This window comes from Engystomops pustulosus, chromosome 1 (genome assembly GCF_040894005.1).
Source record: "Engystomops pustulosus chromosome 1, aEngPut4.maternal, whole genome shotgun sequence".
NCBI classification, from domain to species: domain Eukaryota; kingdom Metazoa; phylum Chordata; class Amphibia; order Anura; family Leptodactylidae; genus Engystomops; species Engystomops pustulosus.
Window position 1 is genome coordinate 61,287,308 of NC_092411.1, and position 13,662 is coordinate 61,300,969.

At 38.1% G+C, this 13,662-nt stretch overlaps 1 protein-coding gene and 1 long non-coding RNA gene across 2 annotated transcripts in view; one reads left to right on the top strand and one right to left on the bottom strand.

The window, feature by feature from the left end:
* FBN2 (fibrillin 2) overlaps positions 1–13,662 on the bottom strand; it is a 125,925-nt gene that overhangs the window by 89,983 nt on the left and 22,280 nt on the right. The window contains exons 6-7 of the mRNA XM_072141717.1: positions 7,875–8,072; positions 1,135–1,260 (exon numbers count right to left, since the gene is read on the bottom strand). Coding sequence (XP_071997818.1) covers positions 1,135–1,260; positions 7,875–8,072 — 324 coding nt within the window. The remainder of the gene's footprint in view (positions 1–1,134; positions 1,261–7,874; positions 8,073–13,662) is intronic.
* Positions 390–8,818, top strand: LOC140121733 (uncharacterized). Its single transcript, XR_011854171.1, has 3 exons — positions 390–473; positions 1,177–1,287; positions 8,726–8,818. It is a non-coding gene; the product is annotated as an uncharacterized lncRNA (long non-coding RNA).

Genomic DNA, 13,662 nt, shown 5'->3' on the forward strand with positions numbered 1-13,662 from the left:
ACATGTTGTCCCTCTTTCCTATGCAATTTTTCTTAATGCCTCCAGACACAGCCCATCAAATCTTTTTATGTGACCCTTTAATTCAGTAACAGCCCCCAGTTCAGTTGCTAAAGTTTTAAAAACATTAGGGCACTGATATTAGGATGTTTGCGTTGCCCTCTTATCTCAACCTGGTGTATGGTAGATACTCCAATAAACCCGTCACAAAATGTGTAAGTTTAGATGGGGCTGTACACAGTGAGAAGTGATCATGTGGATATGACGTAAAAAATACTTTACAGCTCAGCCATCTCTTTCATAAAGACATTGGAGAAGATTTATCATAAGTCTCTTAGAGCAACCAATCAGAGCTCAGCTTTCATTACAGCTGTTTATAACATTAAAGCTGAGCTCTGATTGGCTTCCATGGGCAACTAGCACAGTTTTACCTTAGAAATTTGATGATAAATCTCCCTCTTTACTATGAGAATACTGTAGGTCATGCAGCTTCATAATCCTCCTCAGCCTCTCTAACTAGGCCACAGGCTGACCTATGTTTATGGCATTTAAAGGGAATAACCTCTTAAAAGGGAAGAAGGATCAACCATTGTTATAATGTAATATGGTCCAGTAGGCCCAAATGCAACTGTGATAACACCTATATAAACAATTCTGATTGGAAAAAAAAGTTTGCTCTAATTTCATTCACGATATATATATATATATATATATATATATATATATATATATATATATATATATATATGTATATGAAATTCTTTTCTTACTGACCCCCTGAGCTGACACTTTATATTATCTCATTTTCATCACCAGCAGGATCACAATGAAAATGAACACCTGTATATACATGACAAAGGGCCCATCAATAAGGGATAGTAACAGGGACCTTTGCACATGACACATCATGCCTATAACACATAAAAGTTAATGAGAAATAATCCACAGCGGATCCATGAAACACAGCTACAACAACAGCCAAGATGTTCCCCCAAATGATCATATTATCATAAAGGAAAATACATATATTGGGCGGGAATCCCACAGCAAGGGCCGTACTGCTGTTTATTCACTCTTTTATTTTTCAAATTCATATTTTAAAACATTCCTGTCTTCAGGTATTTCTATAGGACTCACCTTCACATTTTTGTGTTGTTTCACTCTGCTTATGGCCAACAGGACACCTGCATTCATAAGACCCATCTGTGTTAATGCAGTTTCCTCCTTGGCAGAGTCCTGGGATTGCCTGACATTCATCAATATCTGGAAAGTTTGCAAATACATTTGTGTGTAAGTACATTTACTATTGAAACTTCATAATAGGAAAGAAAAACAAAAAAATTGCCATTTTGACTAATTTGAAATAATTGGTGTTGATCATACTGCTACTAATTCTAATAATATTACTAATTATTATCCCCCTTTGGGGGTTAACTGAAACCTGAACATTTCTAAGGATGACCGGACCTGAATTGCGGTTCGGGTCCACTCATCCTAAGAAGCAGGGACAATACAGGGTTAATAGCCATAGCAGCGGATATGGCTGTATATGGTATTGTATCTATGTGTATATTTGCTTTATGTGTATATACTCTATATGTAATGTGTATTTGCTGCATGGGTGTATATGGTACAGTATGTATGTATGCATATGCTGTATGTATATGTCTTGTGTATATATAGTATGGGCACATTGACTAAGAAGAGTGCAGTCAGTACTATGTGCAGTTTGGCTGTGTATAGTGCAGTGTGCACCAGCTTCAGGATTTCTGGCACCCGTGCTGCATGAATCTGGCACCCCCTGCACTGCTCCGACAGAGTGCACCACTTTTTTTTTTTTTGCTACACCTTTAAGATAGGTTGTGCAACAAAATTCTGTCAGACTTTGCACGTTAAATGTGGTACACGTGTGAATGAGCACCGGAAAGTCCCCTTCAGTGCAGAAATTTGTGTTGCATGAAGACTAGTGCAGTGTGTGCCACAAAGTGTCGTATGCAACAGAAATTAGTCTCAGACACTTCTTACATACCTGTGCTAGCAGTTTGCACTGAAAATAATGTGCAAAGTCCGACAGAAAACTGGCACAAGCACCTTAATAAATGTGCCCCAATGGGATTGTAACTCACATGTATGAGTATACAAATATGTATATATTTTTAGGGGGAAGGGGGAGCCTCATTAAGAAGTCTGCTATAGGGCCCTGACTCTCCTAGTTATAGCCCTGCATAGTAGGAATCACTTGTACTCATGATGCAGGATAGTCTGGCAGTTCCATAAAAATGAAAAGAGCATATGTCTGTGTGTTAATAGAGATCCCTGATCTATTGATAGGTGCGGTCCCTGCTATCAGACCCTAAGCAATCTGTGGCATGCTCTCCATCCTTTGGTATATATATTTCAATTACCATATGTCCAGTGTAAATACTGCAAATATAGATACCATAATCTGTGGTATACTTCAATGATTACAATGAAAATCTGCTCTATAAACATAATTTTTACTAGCAATGTTTACCCAAGCAATGCAAGATGCAAAGAAGTAACCTTTTATTATTATAAAATATCCAAAGACCTTTCCCAGGAATATTCTACATGAAATCACAGGAAATGATACCACCTTTCTGTCCACTAAAGTCAAATGACTTCTATTTTCACTTATTTCAATTATTTCTCACTCCAATTTAATGGGGGCCCTTTTGAACTTGTTGCTAATGGAGCAGCAGTGATGTGTGCACACCGTCTCTCCATTCAATGTCAAAAGTATTGAGAGATATCCTCACTCTTCCCTCAGGATAGGTCATGAAGGTTTTTGTGGGATAACCACTTTAGCATGGCAAATGACTAGCTGTTACAGCCAATATCACGGTGAGTATAAAAATCAGGATTTTAAGATTAACCCAGCAAATCCTTCCCATCGTTTTATGTATAAATGTCCTCAAATCCTTTCTACTGAAAGACATGTGCAGAACTTGATATTCCTACATGAAAGAAGGCTATTTGATTCTTCTGAGTTTTTTTTTATCTTACACTAAGTGAAAACATAAACTGACTGTTACAATATGCTGGAAAGGCAGCAACTACTGTATGAAGAAATTCTTTTGGAACAAAGTATTGCTTACAATCACAACTTCTGACTATAAATCTTAATACCGCACAATACTTTATTTTTAACACAAATATCCTAGCTAAACTGTGCCAAAAAGAACACCATGATCCTCCATATACAGAATAATAACACTAAACCTATATCTATGTGACCTTTCTGACATTTAAGGTTATTCAGGGTCATTTATCATACACCAGCGCTTGTCGCTCCGGCACAGCCGAATACATCAAAGGACTTTGGCCTCTCGCTGTTTCTGGCGGGGTCCTGCGCAATGTTTATCTGTATGCCAGGTCATGCCTGGTGAACAAATAAACGTAGCCTTTGAATTTTCACATACGAAAATTCGCCAGCTAACTAGAGTGAGCAGGCGTAGGTACATGAGCAAACAATGCTGGTCCACTCTCCTACACGCCCCCTGTCGTCAAAGTGGTAGATTGGGGAAAATAATCTGAAGTGCTAGTTATAAGCTGACCTGGCGCAAAAGCCCTATTAAATATCCCCCATTGAGTATTGATTAAGGCACCAACATTTTTGATAACCGTAAATCTTGCATATATTTCTACTGCAAGTCCAAGGTATCGTAAGCATTAATATCATGATAAAAGGGAACTTGTCGGCAGTAATTGACCTAATAAACCATTACTAGTATGTTCTCAAGCAGCCTAAAGGGAACCTGTCATTAGAAATTGGCCTAATAAACCACTACCAGTATGTTGTCAAGCAGCTGAGCAGCTTCTAGATGATGTTTCTTTCATGACCCGGTGTGGTGGCATCATCCAGAAAATCAACTTTGAAGTGAAATGAAAATTGGTGTTATAAAGTCAAGGAGGCAGAGAGTTTAACACTGAAGTCAAGCTTTCCCTGCCTTAAAATACCCCCCATTGAGTCTTGACTTCAATGTTAAACTCTCTACCTCCCTGACTTTATACATCTCATTTACATCTAACTTCAAAGTTGGTTTTCTGGATGATGGGTCATGAAAGAAACATGATCTAGAAGCTGTTCAACTGCTTGACAACATACTGGTATTGTTAGTGTTGAAAACATAGTTTACTAGGCCAATTTCTGATGACAGGTTTCCTTTAACACTTTCCAGATCATGGCCCAACATGGTGGCATCATCCAGAAAATCAACTAAAAATGGAGAGTTTACTACTGAAGTCAAGCTCTTTCTGTCTCAGAATGCCCCTTTGATTTACATCAAGGATCAGGCTTCAGGAGAGCAAGTTATGATGTTTCTGGACACAGGACTGTTAGTGACAGAAAGGGGGGCATTCTGAAGAGGAGAGAGCTTGACTTCAGTAGTGAGCTCTCCTCCTCCTTGACTTTATACATTCAATTAACACCTAACTTAAAGTTTATTTTCTGGATAATGCCACCAAACTTGGAAAAAAATGAAACATGGATCTAAAAGGTGTTTAGTTGCTTAATTACAATGGTTTAATATCCATTTCTGCTGAAAGTTTCTGCCTTTGGGGGACACAAATAATATAGAGCCCCAGTGCCCTTTGTTATCCCATATCATAGATTGCATCCTGTGTTGAACACAGGAATGAATCATCTACTAATTAGTTCCCTCTTAAGCTGGTGGTTGACATGACTTAAAGGGTATTTGTAACTAGCAAAAGTTATTGGCTTGGCCAACAGGGGAACAACTAGTTTCAGTAAAAGAATTATGGTAAAAATTAATGATAAATGGCAAGGAAAAAACAAGATTAAAAAATCAAAGGGCTGGGTAATTGTATAGTTTTTGTGATTTTTTTCCTTTTGCCAGGCTATAGTGAGTGCACAGACACGGGGCAGTAGCCACCCATGCTGGCCCACTCCACTGCCAGAGTGGACGAGGAGGCAGTGTAAAGGGGAAATAATCACAATAACTTGCATGTTGCAAGTGATTGCCATCATTTCAGGGCATGTGGCCAGAAAACTGGAGTACAAGTCCTGATACTTCTCCCCTATGACTCTAAATTAATGGCGCCAAACAATTCATTTTGGATATAGTGACATCACTGTCTAATTTAATGATAATGACCATGCATTTAATCTATTTTACAATAAACATACTACTATACTTTTACTGTAATTTGCACAGATAACAGAAAACATAGCGGATTATGTATTTATGTAAGGAGAATAAAGACAAAATTTAGTGTCACTGGGGAATAGTTTATTCCTGCCTGCTATAGCCTTTGACCAGTCCACCCCCGCTTGTTACTTTATCACTTAGTTATGTCTTTGTTCTCTGTTGTAATATTCTGGTTATGTTCAAAATAAACATGTTAAGTGCAAAAATCTCAGAAGGTCTGAACGTAGCGCTGTGTTTAACAGCAGTATTAAAACATGACTCAATAAAATTTTGCATTAAGGCACATTTATATTAAAGTTAAAGTATTACTTTATAGTATGTATGTTCACCTACTCTAGTATTGCTGCAAGATAAGAGCTTTCTCTTTATTGTTTATTGACATTGAGATTGTATTTGATCTGAAAAGCTGTATTTTGGGAGTAATAGAAAATGAGATTGCTCAAGAGTGGAAGTAAATGGATTATTATTTTTTTTTGCGAGGTTCTGGATGTCAAATAATCCATTGTTGCGGAAATTATTGTACTCATTAATTTGTTAAACTATCTAAAGATAATGATAATCCTAGACACCAGAAACATAACCTTAAATTCTTAAACTTTTCCCATATAACTGTTCTTCATAACTACTTCATAAGCCCTTGGAGAACCGATGCCATACCCTACTGTAAGCAGCTTCGATTAAACTTGTTGAAGTTCAACAATTGTTAATTGTACCCCGACATCTACAGTCTGGGAAACTCATATACATGAAATGGTCAGCAAGTCTAAATTCTTTCATATAATTTTATCGTCAGTTAAAGCCCCTCCCACATCCTCCCCCCATGCACACAAAGGAAAGTCAAGTAAAATAAAATTTTAGGTGAAGGGACAGTACAGTGGGCGACTAGACTAGTTACACAGTACATGTAATTGAAAGATAATATATAAGATATCTTTTGTTCCGATTTTTCATACAAAAAATGTTTACCAGTGTATGTGCAATGCTCTATGAGGACAGGGGGGTTGCAAAAAAGGGGTCTCCTGGTGACAGGTTCCCTTTAAATAATAAGACAATACTCTGAGTACTGGTCTCTGATGCAGTAGACTTTCTGTGTGTTCCCTAAACACAGAGGAGACACTAGCTAAGTCACTCACTTCTGCATTATATTCAAATTTATTGAAATTACAACACAATGAAGGACAAGCCTTAATGTTTTGCAAATTGAATATGCAGCAATTTAAAATATGATGGAATTTCCATGCACCTAGCACTAAATTGTGGCATGCGGTACTGCATAAAAGCCTAAAAAAGGAATGCCCCAAAAATTGCCCTTACTTGCTATCATTCAATTTTTTTAGATTTATTTAAATTAACTGTTCTGAGGTCTAAAGGAATTGGTAATTTATAGTATAAAGGGAATGTCCTGGATTTAACAGAAAAAGCAGCAGGAAATATACTAAAATTTTGTATTTGTATGAGTCTATTGCCTCCAATAATCTGCTGATAGCATGTTGTAGAGAAATTCTCTGTGATTTCTAACATATCTTTAATATTTAATTTATTATAATTCTAACTGCAATATCACATTGATCGCGGGTGTTAACTCTTTAAATGCCATCATAATACGCCTCCACTTACTCTATGATAAGCTACCTGAGCAATAATCCTCAGGAAAATAGTGTTGCATCTTGCCGGACCCGTTCTTGTACCGAACTTTCATGTTCATCCCTATTTCTGACCATTATGCCATTTAGAGTTTCCTAGTTTAATCCATATGCTAATGAGGAAGTTGGTGCATCAAGGTTGTGTCCTCAGCACAGATCTTATACTTATCTGATGGAGAGGGCAATTCAATTTTAAAATAATTTCAACGCTGATGGTCTTCACCATACCTTTATATTTACTTTGTGCCAGCTATGACATGTTGTGCATCTCTGCGACTGCTGCCGCCAAACACTGATATTGAGGGATATTGATGCCTTCATGTAAAGTACAAAACTGCTGAGGCCAGCTTTAGGTTGGAAAGATCATATTAACACGAAGGGATGTTATCACTACAGCAATATGAAGAAATACCAATGGGGACCACCATAGCCGCAGTACTAGAATGGTGGGAGTGGGGTGTAACAGGTGAATTTTGCTTATGTATTTATTTCAGCAAATTACTCATTATTTGACAAACCCTGAACAACATTTTTATGATTGGCAGTGATATTTTTTCAGGAGCCAAAGTTTTTGGTTGCCTTAGTAGTTTCATGTCTAATGCTTAACATTTGTGTGATTTTTTTTTTAATGAGAAGATTTAAATATTTATTATGTTATCGCACCAAACTATTCTTGCCTATTCCTTCACTGAGTTGCATTGCTGGTCCTGAGAGAGCTATAAAGTCCATGCAGAGAGTAACATGAGATATCCTCAGAAGCTTTTTCAGTAAGTCCTATCTGCTAAAATTGAGAACCACTGAGGAACATGAATCTTTTCTACATATAAGCATTTCTTAACTGATTGCATTTTATAAAACATTTGAGATGCATATAGCTTAAGGAGCTGATTTAATACATGTGATTCCGCAATGTTTGAAGGATTGATTGGCATGGTCTGTTAAATAGTAGCGTGACCATTACATTCATGGTTAAATTTATTGATTTATGCTATGTACAGGAAATGAATTTATTACAGATGCACATTAGTGTGAAGCAGTTTACCTTGGCAGGCTCCACTGCGTATATTGGGAATGTAGCCACGACGGCAGGGTTGTGGTTGAGCAGGGCACATCTCACATGGGTGTCCCCAGGCACGTCCAATGGTTGCACAGCAGAGAGTTTTTGTGCACACGATACCAGTCACCTGACCCTGACACATCTGATTGCTGACTTGAGTGAAGCAGGGCCCTGTTCTGTAGTCTGAAAGTAAAAACAGAAAAAGAAAATATTCAAATCCGGTCAGCACCATCAGATGATCTCAAAAGCTTAAATTCAGCAAAACTAGTAAGAAAACAGAAATTGAGGAAATTGAAAAACCAGATGGCACATTTAAATTATTTGCCTTTAATTATAAGAATGGTCTCTTTTATAAAATGTTATTACATACTGAATATATGCCTAATTATAAAGATAATACTAAATATTAATAATAAAAAAGAAAACTCTAAGATGATAAATGATAAAGATGATAAATTGTAATATAAATACATATATATTTCACTTTTAGTGGTTCCAATTTTTGAAAATTTCATACCAAGTGATAAAGGACCAAACTACAGGATCATTAGCTATGTTTTTATTCATAATGGCAAGTGGCTTTATGAATTTTTCACAATAAGTAATGTCCCTTGTTGAAACCAGATCATTTTACAAATTTTGGAAAGGTATTGTGACATCAATTAGCACAATAAGGTACACCTCTATAAGATTGGGGACACGCTGTACTGAATTGCTTTGGAATTCGGCATTGGACACCCTGTCGTGATTCAATCTGCAGCAAAAACAGCCATTTATGCAAATAACCTCCATATATTCTTGAGCTGCTGCCTTATAATCTGTATATTATCTTACAGGGGTTTTGTCAAGTGTGCAAGTTGTATACTATCCAATAGAAGAGCTGATAAGTGAAGGTGGAACTGCTGGGACCCCACTCACAAAAAGAACAATCCAGAAACCGGGGTTCTGTCCTCACAAATGGGTGGAGCAGCAGGTCAAGCATGCACATTTCATTCAATACTGGGGAGCACCGGAGATTACCGAGCATAGCGCATTCACCGGTGAATGGAAGTGCTGGATACAGCTAAGATTCTAATTCAAAAATATTTTCCACAGTCTTACTCATAATAAAATGGTTCTCTTCAAATTTTTTCAAAATTTACTTTTAACCCTACCTAGCTTCCTGGTCACACCTGCTGATCATCATTGAATTTTAAGGAATTTGATTATCAGCACTTCCTACTTGCCCTATTAATTCCTAAGTAGTAAGAGTATACTTAATGTTTTACATCATGCTCCTCGCTTTTGACCAAGTTTTTGTAAGTGGCTGACCAAGACTAGTAAAATGCAAAGGCTACAGAGTTCCTTGTCTATCACAATGTATTTTGTAGTGTTAACATTAAATTGCTGCAAAAAACCAGGTGATGCATCATAAATGTAATATCTGGCCTGAAATGCAGAAGCAGCATTCAGCAAGCAATGGGCGTGGGTTGGTGATCTAAATTGTATCACATATTGCCCATATTGTATGCAAATATTTTAAAACCAGATCATGACACACATTACATCACAGAATAATGTGTTCTGTGTTGTTTATCTGAGGTTGTATTTCCAGAATTTAAAGAGGGTATACTTTCTTTTTCTAAGGAGTATTTAACTTTAAATGTGATCTAGTTTAGCAGAAAGAAGATGAAGAGAGGTCAATAAGACAGTTTTTTCCACTGTAATTTTTATGATGATCCAGATGTAAGCAAACAGAGGAACAGAGTAGAGGCCAATATATACACATTAATCCTCAACCTAAGCTTGACTGTTTGAAAAAATAAAATGCAGATTTTGGAAGCTATTAATGATTAATAATGCACAGATTAAGATGTGCAAGTAAGCCTGCTTACTAGGCACAACATCTTAACACCTTGGGGGATCTATTATGCCCCATCAGCCAGTTTTCTGGTGGACAAAGCATAAAACATGCCCCATTTTCAGTCCTTTTTTTGTTTTTTGTCCCGCACGCCACTTTACGTGAGTTGGGATGGCAGACCAGGCATGAAAATAACTCTATTCTGCAAAACCAGTAGAGTCTATAGCTGAAATCTACACCAGATTTGTCTAAGTGGAGAGCATATGTCTGGTTATATCAGTATATCAGCCGTGCTGAGCGCTATAGGGAGAAATAATGGGGCATTTTTTAAGGCCCTGAAATAATCGCAAATGCTAGCTTGTTGCTAGTTCTTGAGATTATTTTGCCCTCTCCGCCACCTTCACGCCAGTGAGGCGTGAAGGGGCATGAGGGGGGCCGTGGCCAGTCCAGCGAAGGGTGCGGCCGGCCGGGAGTGGGCCAGCACACGACATTACTGTCCCCACGCCAGCGCACTCGCTGCTGCCGGCGACTTTTCATATACAAAATGCCAGTCTTAATAAATTCCCCAAATTTTAATTTTAATCCAATGTTCTTGTCACACAGTGAAATTAGATATTTAGCAAGCTTTATATTAGTAAAGCTTGAGTATACCTACATGAAAGAGTTTTATTATACCGTCAGATGATCCCATTTATTATGATTTACATGGCATTTCTCACTGATCATAAAAGACTGACTGAGGAAGGCAGTTTCAGGGGGTCATTGCTTGTTCATAAACCATATATTGAGAGATACTTGGATAAGATGGCCATGTAATGGCTTGCACAAGATAATGTTAATCCCATCCATACAGATTGTACAATGTGCAATCCACAAAATCTCTCCCTCTTTAGCCCTGAATTTGCCGTCCAAATGACCAACATTTAATGATTGAGTTTCATTGAATGACTGAGATCATTATTTCAGTACACCCATACAATATCTGGGGCTTATAGGAAGTTTGTCAGCAGTTCCGACTATGTAATACATTGGAGCTTGAGCGACGGCACTGCACGGAGAGAGGGAGCTGGAACATCGTTGGCCAGAAGAGGACCTTCCGGGGGAAGGGGAATACATTTTTTTTACAGACTTGAGTATAAGCCGAGTTAGGGTTTTTCAGCACATTTTTTGTGCTGAAAAACTTGGCTTATACCCGAGTATATACGGTAAAGTAGTTTTGGGCACTACATGTGAAAAATGTGTTTAACATTTGTCTTTTGACATCTTTCCACTCATGATGTCAATTGGTAAAAAAATCTCTATAAGAATACCTGCGGTTTCATACAAACATAGAAGGCTCTAAGGACAACAGTGTTGAGTGAGGTTCGATGTGAAAGGGAATTTGTAAATTGTAAATTGTAGACCTAGCCTTACATAAATATTGTAGGGCGGTTTCACACGTGCAGAGTCCTGCTTCACAGACCAAACACACTCCTTAGGACAGGACTCATATCCATATCATATTGATGATGCACAGATGATAAAGATTACATTATCAGCGCTGCTGCATATGGGAGTGGGTTTAGTGTGTAAAGCAGGTCTGTGATTCATGGACCAAACTTTGGTGCTGCCCTTAATCTATGCATACATTACTTTACAAACCCTCAAAAAATTATATAGCAAATACACTATACAGGCATAAAATATAATCTATTGCTAAGAATTTAACTTCCATCAAAATATTCTTGTAATATCCTGAATATATTTACACAGTATTACAGCAAAGGACAATGTTAACATAAGCCAGTTAAAGACATATGTGATGGCTACCAGCATCAGCTCCATTACGACTGATGTGATTAATATGGCTGTGACATGTAATGAACCTCAATTACACATCATGTAAACAATGGAGAATTTCTTTCAAAAAGACCCTTAAACAAAACCATTGCAGCCTTTAGAAACAGCAGCATTTCCATTTGCAGTGTATTCATTCCAAATGTAAATATAATATTCTTTGCAGATGGCTTGAATCGAGATTTTTCCAAGCATAAATATTCAAAAATGCGAACATCTATTTCTTCTATGTGTTTATGCCAACTTCTACCAGACAGGCTGTAGTAAAACAATTCTGTGATGTCTAGATTTCAATTAATACTATAGCAGTAACAGTACTGGCTGGGTATGGATATCATAAGGGCTGAAAGATGCTGACAGTGAACCTGTCACACAACAGCAATGAAACAGCTTTACTACTTTTATTATTATTTATTTATAGAGCACCATTAATTCCATAGTGATGCACAATCACTAAGGGGTTCACATACATTACATTAAGGCAAAAACAATTGATAGTACAAAATACAAAACTACAGTGATCAGGAGACAAACGGAAGGAGAAACCTGTCTGTGGGGGGGGGGGGGGGTAGATTGAGCAGAGCAGTAATTGTGCATTGTGGGCGATCCTGAACAGGTGGGTTTTCAGGTTACGTTTGATGGTTTGGAAAGTGGGGGACAGTCTGAGACATTTTGGTAGAGAGTTCCAGAGTATGGGAGATGCACAGAAGAAGTCATGGATACGGATGTGAGAAGGATAGTAATAGAGTGAAGCTGAGGGTCCTGTAAAGAATGGAGATTATGTATGGGGCTGTATTGCCTGATGAGTTCAGAGATGTATAAAGGGGATAGGTTGTGGATGGCTTTGTATAGCATTGTTAATATTTTAAATTGAATTTGCTGTGCAATGGGTAACCAGTGGAGAGACTGGTAGAGAGGAGAGGCAGAGGAGAAACGAGGAGACAGATGGATTAGTCAGACAGCAGAGTTTAGGATGGATTGAAAGGCCGTTAGAGAGTTAGAAGAATGTTGCAGTAGTCCAAGCAGGAGATGATAAGGACATGGACTAGTAATTTTTGTAGACTCTGGATTGAGGAAGGTTTGGTGCGAGATATGTTCTTGAGATGAAGGCGGCAGGTTGTAGCAAGGACCTGTGTGTGAGGCTTAAAGGATAAGGCAGAGTCAAACATGACCCAAGGCAGCAGACTTTAGGGACCGGGAGAAGTGTGGAATCATGAAATGTGATGGTTAGGTCAGGTGGGAAGGATGTGTTAGGTAGAGCAAAGATTATGAGTTCTGTTTTGACCATGTTAAGTTTTAGAAAACGGAAAGAGAAAAAGGAGAATGTGGCTATTAGACACTCTGGAAGTCTATCCAGAAGAGAGGATATTTCTGAACCAGAAATATAGATCTGAGGGCCATCTGCATAGAAGTGGTATTGGAAGCCATGGGGCTTAATTAGTTTCAGGCCTGAGGTGTAGATTAGGGGTCATAGATCAGAACCTTGAGCGACACCAACAGGGAGGGGTGAGATGAAGAGGTGGTATGGGAGTGATAGACCCTAATTGTCCAGTTGGAGAGTTATGAGGAGATCCAGGAGAGGGTTAGGTCAGTGAATATAACGTCTGCAGCAGGAGAGAATGGTCAACAGTGTCAAAGAAAGGACAGATCAAGGAGGAGAAGAATGTAGTGATATTTTGCCTTGGCTGACAGTAGGTCATTAAAAACTTTGTTCATTCTCAGTGGAGTGATTGGGTTGGGCAGATTGCAGTTTGTCATGGAGAAAGTTGGACAAAAGGTAGGGAGATAGTTCTACATAGTTCAGTTGTGTGTTTAAAGGAAGATGGAACAATACCAGTGGATACAGAAAGGTTAAAGAGATAAGTTAGTGCTGGGATGAGCTCAGTGGTGAGGTTGGGAATAATATATGATGAATTGGATCAAGCACACAAGTAGTGAGATGTGAGCTTGACAGCATGGAGGAAACTTCCCATCAGTAAGGGAATAGAAGGTAGATAACAGGGATGGAGATTGGATATTGTGAGTGAGTTAAGGTTAAGACTTTCCCTAATGCTGTCTATTTTGTCTTTAAAGTGTGAGGCAAAGTGTGGAGTTGTG